Source organism: Aulonocara sp. 'chitande type north' Nkhata Bay, linkage group LG7, assembly GCF_057382095.1.
Source record: "Aulonocara sp. 'chitande type north' Nkhata Bay isolate Kocher_YH1m ecotype deep benthic linkage group LG7, A_spYH_male_GT1.1, whole genome shotgun sequence".
NCBI classification, from domain to species: domain Eukaryota; kingdom Metazoa; phylum Chordata; class Actinopteri; order Cichliformes; family Cichlidae; genus Aulonocara; species Aulonocara sp. 'chitande type north' Nkhata Bay.
In genome coordinates, this window is record NC_141350.1 from 55,311,079 (window position 1) to 55,323,081 (window position 12,003).

General features: G+C 39.2%; 1 protein-coding gene across 3 annotated transcripts in view; it reads right to left on the minus strand.

The window, feature by feature from the left end:
- The window catches only part of pde8b (phosphodiesterase 8B), a 45,778-nt gene that overhangs the window by 17,318 nt on the left and 16,457 nt on the right, over positions 1-12,003 (minus strand). For all 3 annotated transcript variants that reach the window (XM_086301424.1, XM_086301425.1, XM_086301423.1), the window contains exons 3-11: positions 8,816-9,006; positions 7,277-7,336; positions 6,221-6,278; positions 5,848-5,936; positions 5,638-5,716; positions 5,063-5,203; positions 4,887-4,975; positions 4,752-4,806; positions 940-991 (exon numbers count right to left, since the gene is read on the minus strand). In XM_086301424.1, the coding sequence (XP_086157550.1) occupies positions 940-991; positions 4,752-4,806; positions 4,887-4,975; positions 5,063-5,203; positions 5,638-5,716; positions 5,848-5,936; positions 6,221-6,278; positions 7,277-7,336; positions 8,816-9,006 (814 nt within the window). The remainder of the gene's footprint in view (positions 1-939; positions 992-4,751; positions 4,807-4,886; positions 4,976-5,062; positions 5,204-5,637; positions 5,717-5,847; positions 5,937-6,220; positions 6,279-7,276; positions 7,337-8,815; positions 9,007-12,003) is intronic.

Here is a 12,003-nt window from a genome sequence, read left to right on the forward strand (position 1 = left end):
CTTACAATATCCACTGACATTTAAAGAGAGCATGGATAGGACAGCGGAATTTAACAAAGTAGATTTACTCAAGGACTTAGCTCGAGTACAGTTTTAATGTACTTGTAGCTTGTTTAAAGTTCACTGTTATTCAGCATTCTGCTTCAACTCCATTGCATTTACAGTGTTTTACTTTATACTCCATCACATTTATTTTAAAGCTAAAGCTACGTAACAGTCTGCAGTCTTAAATACTGGAAATAAGGTTACCCAGCAGTTAATAAGTCATCTACATGTGCAACATTAAAATGAAATACACATTAATGAACCAAAAATTATTAAACCAACAGTGTCATTTATATATTCTGCATAGATAATACTTTTGCTTTAGCTGCTTGATTTGATTTAATTTAATTTAATACACTTAACAGCCACTTTACTAGATACACTTTACTAGTACTGGGTAGGATCCCCTTTTTCCTTCAGAACTGCTTTAATTCTTTGTGACAAAGATTCGACAAGGTGCAGAAAACAGTCCTCAAAAATTCTGCTCCACATGCATTTGCTTTATGTTTGTTGGCTACACATCCATGATGTAAAACGGTTGGTTACAGAACACCTTTGGGATGCGGTGAAACGGGAGTTCTCTATCATATCGAGACTATCTCTCCACTCAGAATATGTGACATTCTCTCACTCAGAGAACCAAGGTTACAATGCCTTATGCATTTGAGTACAGCCCGCTGTCATATTCAAGAAACCAGTTTGAGATGATCCATCCTATTTTCTCATTGTCAGACCATTGTGGATGAACTCTATAATTTACCTTCTCCAAATGGAGCCTATCCGAAAATAATTCCATATCATTCTATATTTATCTATTAGTTCTACTTGCGAGAACCATAAAATACACCTCTGCAATAAAGGAACTGTGAAAGAAAAAAAAATGTTGTAAGATACCTGAGTGAGAATTTTCCCCGCTGTATCTCTCCTCCTTGTTGAACTTGTGGAGCTGGTGGACAGAGAGCAAGAGATGATTAAAATTTAGGTGTGCACTGTGGATATGCATTTACTGTGATGGATATAATCAGACGCATTTGGGGCTAAAGCAAAATGCTGGATTTATTTTAACATTCTGTATATTTTAAGAATTTGTTCCAATCTTATTTCAGCCTTCTGTATCATTGTTAAGATATAGCAGTCTATAAAAATTATTGATTTAGGCAAAGGAACTGCAAGGAATATACAGGTTTGTATTACTATAACAGAGCATTGTGAATACAACCTATGTATGACTGGAGAATTCAGTATGACTATGAATACAGTATTAAAGTCGTTAAGTAAGTAAAGTGGATAGCCTGCAAAGTGATCCAGTGTGTTACCAACGTGTTTGATCAGAATGGATTTATGTAGTATAAAAATGGCATATCATAAAATGTATGTCTGCAGGACAAGATCTTAATAAATATAAACCCACCCTGTCTCTGTATCAGTGACATAGCACTTCTTAATTCAAAGACTAAAAACTAGTAACTACTTAGCATGTTAACACACACTATAGGCTCAAGCGCAGTGACACTAGCAGTATGCTAATTGCGTTTGATTCTTTATATAGTGATATTTATACAATTCTTATGAGTCAAGCTAATGGTAACATACATTTCAATGCACTAAATCATAGATTCATTTATTTTTTAAAAAGTTAAGAAATTTGTGTTTGGTGGATTATGTCTTTATTGTAAGAGTGCTTCTTGGGAATAAATTTTATTTCCTTGTAAGTAAAACACATCTGTGGGTGGAGCAACAGAGTTGATTACGTGGGTTGTGCCCATTAAGAACTTGCAAAATGTCCTCTGCCAATGCTAAGCAGCTTATTCTGTTATTTTCTTTTTTGTGCTAAGGTCACGTGTGGGAGTTCCCTGCTCATGCCCTGAAGCTCTTGGTACACGGTTTTCATGCTGATGTTAAAGGAGTCTGAAGTCTGCACACCGATGGAAAACTTTTTTTCGCTGTGCACTTCTTTGCACTCAGCAACTTTACATGGTCTGCTACTTTGTGGCTCAGGTGCTGTGGTTCCCAAATGTTTCCACTTTGCAATAATGTCTCTTAAGGTTGATTATGGAATATCTAGGAAGGAAGGAATTTCAAGAACTGACCCAGTACCATTGTCACATTCTATTACAGTAACTACTACACGTGATTCAGTGAACCTTTTAGAATGCCCCATTCTTTCACAAATGTTTGGAAAGGCATAACTCATGGCTATGAGCTTTTGTGTATTTCAAATCAAATCAAATCAAATCACTTTTATTGTCACATCACATGTGCAGGCACACTGGCACAGCACATGCGAGTGAAATTCTTGTGTGCGAGCCCCACAAGCAACAGAGATGTGCAAACACAACAACACAAACGAGCAAAATACAAGAAACTTGTTTGCTGTGTCTGCCTCTCTCTCAATATATATGTGTGTTTGCATGCATATATTTAATACAGCATATTTATATAGGTAACAATTTGCATGGTACATCCTGTTAGTCACACTCAGGTTCTTCGGATGGGTAGAGCCTCTAATCAGGTTAAGAAGATTTTCCTTACCCAGTGACTCACTGCACCTATGCAACTTGCTGACAGCGCAACCTGCATGTTTATGCAATCATTTATGCATGTATACAAACACTGTCTATAACTGTAAATCATTTTTACATATTTAGGAACGTGTAATTTCGCTATGGAGCAATGAAAACTATCCCTTGAACACTTCAGCTACATGTCATTTTTAAAATCCATTTCAATCTCATAGAATTGGCTAGTTGGTCTTTCTTTATACCCCCTTTGCTTAAAGTTTTAAGCAAAGGGGGTATAAAGTATTAGGCATTGAGTGTGTCTCATACTGAGTAAATAGGATTAAGACAGTGTAAACATGTCTAATGACATGCAAAGTTTCCAGATTTAACTGGCTACAATTTAATGTTCTTCTTGGGCTGCAAAGCACAAGCAGACATCTAAACATCTTTTAAATTGGCTTGGCTAAAGCTTGTAATAGTTGAGATTATAATGAGGGGAAAGACAAACAAAACTGACCCAAAACCTGCTGTAAGTCTGGAGTGCTAACTAAACAACACAATGAAACGGAAACCATGGTCTACAGCCAAACATCTGGGTGGGAAAAGATGAGGAGTAATGTGGGGCTTTAAGTGCTCAGAGGAAAAGATCTTAAGCGGGTATCCAATGTCACATAAATGGTATCCTGAAATGGCCTTTGTGGCCTTGGGTTGTCAAATAGATAATCTCAGTGAAGATGTACTACATGCCTCGGGTCATGATTTAGTTCTAGAGAGCCATCAAATGCTAAAACTTTGTTGCTTCTTTGCATCAATTCTCTATGGTGTGGTAAAAAATGAATAAAATCTAGAAATGACACTGTGATAATACCATCCAGTTTGACACTGCACATCTTAGGTTGTGGGGGATGACTAGAATCGGATCAGTCGCTGCCATGCCTAAGGATTCCCAGCCCCGACAAGCAGGAATGAGTGCCATTTGGCTTTGGCAGTCAAATGTCAGTGGCTGACTCACCTTATGCACACACGATGAAAGAGAGCAATGAGCTAAACCTAGTGCCTGTGCAGCTTTGCCCAGGGTATAAATAGCCTTGGTGCCTGGCTGCTCGCCTTCCTTAGGCCTTAGTGGGAGATCCTGGTGCTTAGCTGTAGCTTAGCATAGTATGACGTTATTGGCTGGGAACCCAGCTGAGCGTAGCGGCACCTGCTTCAGAGTAGCTGTGCATGGTGCTCAATAGTGCTGGAAGCCTGTGAGCCCACATGTTTTGTTGAGGTATTGAAGTAAATCTGACACTTTAGCCTACAGATCATTTGACGCATTTATATAGATGTAACTGCCAGCAGAGTTTGCAATCAGTGACTAAGTGCAGTTTGGACTCAGTGGTATATTTCATCACCAGACTTGATTGGGCCAAAAAGCACTGCAGCATTAGCGCTGCTGATAGTTTGACATTTGTTTAAGCTCCACAACACAAATAATATTTTGTAGCTGCCCGGTTTCTTCTTCTTCTTCTTCTTCTTCTTCTTCTTCTTCTTCTTCTTTTTTCAACTACAAGCACCTGCACGTAGGAGCTGAATATTTTTCATTTAGGGATGGGTAATAACCAAACACAAGAATATGATTTTTTTTTTTTCAACAATATGACTTTGTTGTTGAAATTGTTCTTGTCTCCTCACCCCCAACTTGGTTGCGGCAGATAGCTGCCGCTTTCTGAGTCTGGTTCTGTTGGGAGGTTTCTTCCTGTTACAAGGGAGTTTTTCTTCCCACTGTTGCCAATTGCTTGCTCATAGGTGGTTGTTATTGTGATTTGGCACTACATAAATATATTAGAACCGAATCATTTAAAGATGTGGCTATAGCAAAACCCAACCAAAACCCCAAGTAAGCAAAGAAAGAGAGTCCCACATTAGAATCCTTAAGTACCTGAATGAGTAAATATTTGATTAAAACCTTTAACTTCTAGTTGTTATTGCCGAAGCTCCTGTTTCACTCCTTGTATAATGACCTCTCCTTTGCCAAGGTTTGTACAATTAGCTTCTACACTAGGTACAGTATTATTAAAGAATTAGCCATGCCTCACTCATACTAAAATTCAGATTGGTATTTCTTTTTTGCAGTGTTAGTGACAAACTGATGGAAATGATTGTCCCTGCCTTGGGTGGAAGGAAACTTTTCAGAGTAAACGATCAGATGATCATTTCACCAACCTGATTGTTGTTGTCAATATGCGGTCTCTTGATGGCTACAAAATGTCGAATTTTCCTGTGGGAAGAGGACAGGAATCAGAGATTTCTTTCTAGGAGCTGTACACTAACAACGTTCGCTTGTTTAACTTGGCTTACCCTCCTTGGCCGATGACTGGTGTTATCCTCACATGCTGTTGTATACTGTCCCCTGATTTCTTTCTGGCATAATAAATGCCCTGCCATTCCTTCAGAGACGACAGGCCAGTCAGGGTATGAAATGCTGTCAGATCTCACAGATAGGTTGGATGGAGATGAATGGGTACAGGACTGACCTTTCCTTTTTTGATACAGTTGTTGATGGTGTCCAGCAGATCAGCTCTGTTCTTGTCACTCTTGGGAAGTTCAGTCAGTTCTTTCCCGATCAATTCCCCTTTGTGATAGCCCATCATCCGTTCAAATGCTGGATTCACGTACTGTGAAATAACCACAAAACTATTAGATTAAAGGAAAAAGTTGTATATTTTTCTTATTGTCCTCTTATGTCTAAATTTCCCTGATCACCTCTTCCCCATACAGAGGGGGAAAGGATAATCTGTCTATAAGGAGGTACATGCTGTTTTGCGGTGACTCGACTTCGACTTTTTTATGTAGCACATTGTTGTTAATGTATGTAAAATCTGTAAATGTGATGCTTTGTTGTGTTTCTATTTATTTCACAATTGCCGCGACCAAGACAAAAACTAAGAGAGACACAGTTTATATGTAAAGGTATTAAAGTCATACACAGTTTTTTTGGATTAACTACTTGAGGATGAAAGCCACAGATATTACACAAATACTGACTATCACTAGCTTTGTGATTTAAAGAAAAGCTTTTGCTGCATTGGAAGGTGTGTAATATGTTTACCTGTATTATGTGGTCCTCACTGGTGATCTCCACAGCTTCTTGGCAGTGCTCCAAGGCAGTGAAGATGGAATTACAAGCCCTGTGGATGAATAAAGCCACCAGACTAAGAATTAGGAAAGTCAGTACCAAAGAACACTTACACAGTATATGTCTGTGCATGTTCACATAATTGCATGATATGATCTATGTGTCTTTGCCCTCCACTTGTACCTGAGTTTGAACTGGCAGCGCACCTCTCCATGCTCCATCTGTATGAGCTCATTATAGCATGCTGACACACTGTTGTTCTCCACAAACCTCTGGAGGCCAAACAAGGTTAAGTGACATTTGAAGGAGAGAAAGGGGGTGGAAAGATTGAATGAGTCAGTAGCAAATCGTATTGAAACCTCCAACGTCATTTTCACACCATTAAAAAACATGGACAATAAGTGCCTCTTTCAAAACTGGCAACACGCTGCTGTTTAAGTGTTTAAAACCTTTAGATGATCAATGAAACGCCTCAAGGAGAAACAAGCATAACACATTGAGGGCTGCATCTGATATAAACAAAGTCACAAGCACAGGCAAAAGTTGTTGGACGTACTCTGCTAAATCCAGCGCAGAGGAGAGGAAGAACAGATGGCTCTTCTTGGTCAGACGGTCTATACAGTGACAGAAAAGAATGATTACCATCTGCAACCACAATCATTTTTCAAAATCATGCTTGGAGTGGTCTGCTCAAACAATGAATGGAAAACTGTGCAGTTTAAACTCTCAAAAGTCAGTCAACTTTTTTTTAATATGAGTGATTGCATCCAAAATGAACAGCACCAATTGAAAATAACAATTGTTTCAATGGAGTTTGCAATGTAAGGTAAAGACTCTACAATAATATAGAGAAAATCCCCAAAATCTGACAACCCCCTATGAGCAAGCACTTGGCAACAGTGGTAAAAAAAACTCCCTTTTAACAGGAAGAAGCCTCCGGCTGAACCAGGCTCAGGGGGGCGGAGCCATCTGCCGTGACTGGGTTGAGGGTGAGGAGACAAGAAGATTTTCAACAGCAAAGTCATATTATTGAAAAAAAAAAAGTTCTTGCATTTGGTTGATACCCATCCTTTTTTAATAGACATTTCTTCTATTTTGAACAAACAATCTTAAAATCAAAAAGTAATACTAAATTATAACATCATCTCGCAACTGAAAATTTGTCTGTTTACCATGTGACTAAAATAAAATCCACCATCCAACCATAACCGTAGACAGGTTGCTGTTGACCTTGCAGATTTTAAGAGAATTATATAAAAATATATGAAAATATTTTGAGGAATAACTTTTTTTTTGGAAAGTGTTGGAATAATCGGTTGATGTGCTGATTTTCAAATTAAAAGTCTAGTTAAAAAATGAACCTGATAGAGTTCATGGTTGCTTAATATGGTTAAAAAAAGTGTAATGCTGTACATGAACCCAACATAGTAAGATAAAATGCCTTTGAAAGACTACCCCATTCAAAGGCATCCATACTAATGGGATACTGTAAACATCTGAAGTTTGTTTTGAAGTTGAGCCTTAAAGACCTTAAAGTCTTATGTGAATAATTTTCTAATTAATTATTAACACAGAATATTAAAATTTACAAAGAAGATTAACTCAGACTTACTTTTGTGGCACAACAGCTAGAATAACTGTGTTTTCAGAGGGCTTTGTGGCACGGATCATCCTGAAAATAACACAAATACAGATACAAAGTCAGCAGGAGTTCAGGAAAAGTGGCTTGGACTCATGTACAGGACAAACATGTGGACAGATTTGGGGGTTGATGTCATTGCCTCAAAAGGAGGACAGAACATTTCTGCGTTTTACACAGAAACACCAAACCAAACATGTACCTCAGAGGATTGGCCACAAAGCCACAAGGCCACTGGCAAAGCGTAAGGGAAAGGGGCCAGGAGGTGGAGGAGGAATGAGTATGCAGTGTTAGAGAATGAAAGCAGGAACAGAAGGAATGGATTATGGAAGAGATCCTCATGGTGGATAAGGACGGGAGGTGGAAAAGGCAAAAAAAAAAAACACATTGAGGAAAGGAGCGAAGGAGGAAACAGGGAGGAGTTGCCAAACTGTGGTATTCTGGAGACAGGGGAGATAAATGGATCTGTTCCTTTACTTGAGGAAATAACGAAGCACTTAAAATAAATCACAAGAAAATATATGGGCACAGCTTTTTACTATAGGCCAATAACTAAAAGGTCTGGAGGAAAACTAAATCAAACACATAAGTAGTAGTCACTTGTCTTGGCTAAAAATAATATGGAATAAAGTTTTTCTTTAAATAGATGCCAAAAAATCGAAGGAACATCCAGCTTCGATTTATTTATTAAAACAAAGAATAAGCTGACTTGAAAACCTGAAAGTCATGTTATTTATGTATCCAGAACACAGGACTACAGGTCGTTCTCAGTAAATAAATAAGTAAATGAATAAACAAATGCACACAACTCTATGAGCAGTAAGGATTTAACATCTGGCACAGGACTGGGAGTGAACGGGATCATTTCGCAGGCGCATATACTTTTGAAAAGCTGCCAGCACAGCCACGGCCACTTTGGACAAATGGGCAAAAAAAGCTTTTTCAGGCTTTTGGCTGATTTCATGTCAGCAAAGTGCAGACTCACTTTAGTGCCTGCTCAACTATGGCTTCCTATAACTTGGGAAGTCAAATATCTTGTACTTCCTTTTGGAGAAAAACTGAATAAAGAAATCTGTAAATATAACTTGGAGCATCAGGTTTCAAGTTGTAGACTTCTGTGTTGCTTTCAGTGAACACCAGATGGCACCAACCAGTTCTTCACAACAGAGTCCCAAAGCTATAGGAGCTTCAGTACTCACTGCTCCTTGCTATAACTTTTGACTGATGTAGTTTGATCTATATATTGCACATGATTACGTGCAAAAAGATATGGATTTGGTTAAATCATTTCTTTGCTAGTATTTTTTTCTTTTTCAGTTTAAGGAGATGGTTTCCAAACATTAAAGAAGTATCAATATACTCTTAAATATGTAATACAACACCAAATTACTTCCTAAAATGTCTTCTCCCAGCTGCTGGGAGGAAACACTCTCAAAACATTCACTGAAGTGAAAATAGAGAAATTACAGAAAATATAGAACCAGTGACTCTGGTCAGAAAGACTTCACTCACCGGCAAACAGCTTCAGGCTCAAAATAGCGTGAGTGACGTCCATCAATGATTATTATCTCATGGTGCTTGTCTAGGAAACATTCAACAGCAGACTCAGGCGTCCGTGCAATGTTGCACCTGAAACCAGCGCGGTCACAGGCCCACCAGAAGGCATCACTTTGGCTGTCCTCCTTTGCAAACACGAGCAAGACCTGGAGAGAGACAAGGAAATGGGCATGGGGGTAAGAGAGTACTTCATTTGCTGGGATAATTATAAAATAGATATTTTACTTTGTCTACTACTCAGACAGGACACTATTCAGGACAGCAAACCAAGAACATTTTATGTGCCGGTTACATTTTTCACAAGGTTACAGGACAAATGAGGCTACTGACATGTATCAGTGAATAGCAACAGGTACAAATTCTGGCTTAAATTATATCCACTCCTCCCTTTTTGTAGATTAACATAATGCACTGTTTATGGAGTAAGTAAGTAACTGGCTGCATGAAAGAAAAATTAAACAGCCTTATGTTGACGTAATGCAAAATTATTACGCTCAAATCCACCGTTTTAAATCCAAATCACCACTTAATCTACCATGCATATCTTTGGACTGTGGGAAGAAACATGTAGAACATGCAAATGGCAAACAGAGAGGCCCCACCCTAATGAAGAAACCAAAAAGCACGAAATACTGCTCGCATCAGGATCGCTGCCTAATGTTATTCTTACTGGAACCAAAAACAGCTCCTTCCTTTGCCTGTGCTTAAAATGTCAACAAATTTTATGAAATCCAGCCTGGTTGTTTCTTGTCTTTTGCTAAGAACAATCTATATCTTATTATCATTATATTACAAGGCTACGAAACATGACAGTACATAGAGAAACGGCTAAAAAAACAGAAACAATTTATTACCTTTAACATGCATTACTCATAAAATAAGTGTGTTATTGTACCTTTAGGGATAGCCTTAGTGATGGCATGTCATGGGGGCAGTAACCTCTTAAGTCTTACCACTGTACCCTCTTTCAGGGTATTTATAATCTGGTGGTTTGCACACTGCAGGGGCTGGTCTTGGACCTCTGGTGTCAATTTTGTATCTTAATCTTGGGGTCTATCTCAGGAGCCTTTTACAGGCGACATGCAACAAAATGTACAGTACAGTCCACAGAGGTCGGCAGTTCATCACAGGACGAACACATGGAGGCTGCCTTTTCACATCCACACCTACATCTAATTTTAGAACCACCAATTACCCTAACATGCATGTTTTTGGACCGTAACAGGAAATCAGAAAAACAGCCTCTCGGCACGGGAAGAACAAAGATCCTAGAGAGACTTTGCTTGGGAACATCTATCTGTTTGGCCCCTGAAATGGTTGTTCCCTTGAGGTCTAATAATGAGCCCTAAGGAGTATATTCATAGATGCACAGAAATCGAATTTTAACATTTCTGAGAAAGTAATATATAAGAATGTATCGGGCATTTGTCTCTAGTGATGGTTTTCATTTTGAAATGAGCACATAATGTTCCCTTAGTGTTCGTGTAGGCTTGACAAAACAGGAAGTTTATCTGGATGTAACGAAAAGCTAAAAAACCGTACTTCATTTGTAAAGCTTGCATAACTGGGTAAAGTAAAACATAGTATTACCACCTTTATTTGTTTTGTTAGTATAGCGATGTGAGTAAAATCAAAAACTGAGAAAAATAAACAGCGGGAAAATGGTCAACTGTGTCATCATCAGTCTTGATTTTCAGTCTCAGCTCTGTTGCTTTTTCTGGGTTGAGTTTTAATTTTCTCTCTGGCGATTTGTGGATTTCCTCCCAGAGTCCCAAGACACGCATGCAGCTTGGGAGAAATATTGGAAATTGTGTGTGCTCATCCGTGTGCTTGACTTTCCTTAGATAAGCTGGCAAACTGTGCATGGTGCCTCTCTATCTTTTGTTAAAAGCATGCTAGGAGAGTCTCCACCTGCCTGTCCCCCCGATTCTGACTGGGGAAATTTAAAATGGATGAAATGAATAGCTGAATAACCGCCATCATGTAAACGTCATGGTAATGCCTTCTCCAAGAGGTGAATTACTGCTTTGACTGAAACTGAGCAGCGCAGAATCATGACAGACATGAAACCTGCAGAGTGAGGACATGTTTTAGATCCCACACTGTGTTTTGACCATGAACACACCAACCACCTTTGGTACAGTGGTGAGGAAACACAACATATACACGCAGGCAGCTGGACTGCAGCCAGAATCAACAGTACTCAGCTCTGCCTCGCAGCAGCATCACCTCCTGACTCCCTCTAAGGACAACAAAGGATAGAGTGACAGATAGAGTGCATGGAAGCACAGCAGAGAGAGGGGAAAGCTAATGAGTGAGTGGGTGAAATAAGCAGAAGGGAGTCCAAGTCATGATTCTCCACAGTAAAATCAGGCAGAGAGCATTTCAGAGTGTTCATATGTTGTCCTTCACAGGCGGCGACAGAAACAATAGAAAATGAAAAAGAAGAGGTGAGACTGCCAAAAGATGATGTCAGAAGGAGAGGACAGGAGGAGAAAATGGGCTCCCATTTTCGAGTGCCTGTGAAAGATCTACAGTCTTTGATCCTGTGCTGGCTTGTGTAACCATGGTGCTAACATGTGAAATTCCACACACACAGTACCTAGCGTACCCTGGGACAACACAGACCGCACACATCTCTGACCTGCCACCCAAATATGTCACCAATGACAAGCCTGATAGGAGGCGCCGTTGGTCTTAATACCACCATCTAATATACACACAGTCAAACATATTTAAACACATGGTTGCACTCCATCACACCAACATCGTATCTGTCAGAGCTAGACGCCTCTCTAAATGCAACTCACTGTTAATGGTAGGCAAATGGATGTGTGTTTATGCAATTAATTGGTTACAATACCCTTAAAATACAATTTAAGTTTTTAAACCTATCAAGCCACCCAAATGACACAGTTAAGTCACAGCCTTCAAAGTTTACATGAAAACACTGTTCAGCTAGCACAAAGGCTTATCCTCCTGGGCTGCTGCTGTTTTCAGAGTTCAGAGGTTAATCTGCCATGTTTGCACACCCAAGTCAGATGCCATTTAACACTGGGAGACTTCCAAACAGATGTGTCACTGGGATAACTACCTTTGAGCCATTTAACTGTATATCAGGTCAAAGGCTGGCCAATGAAATC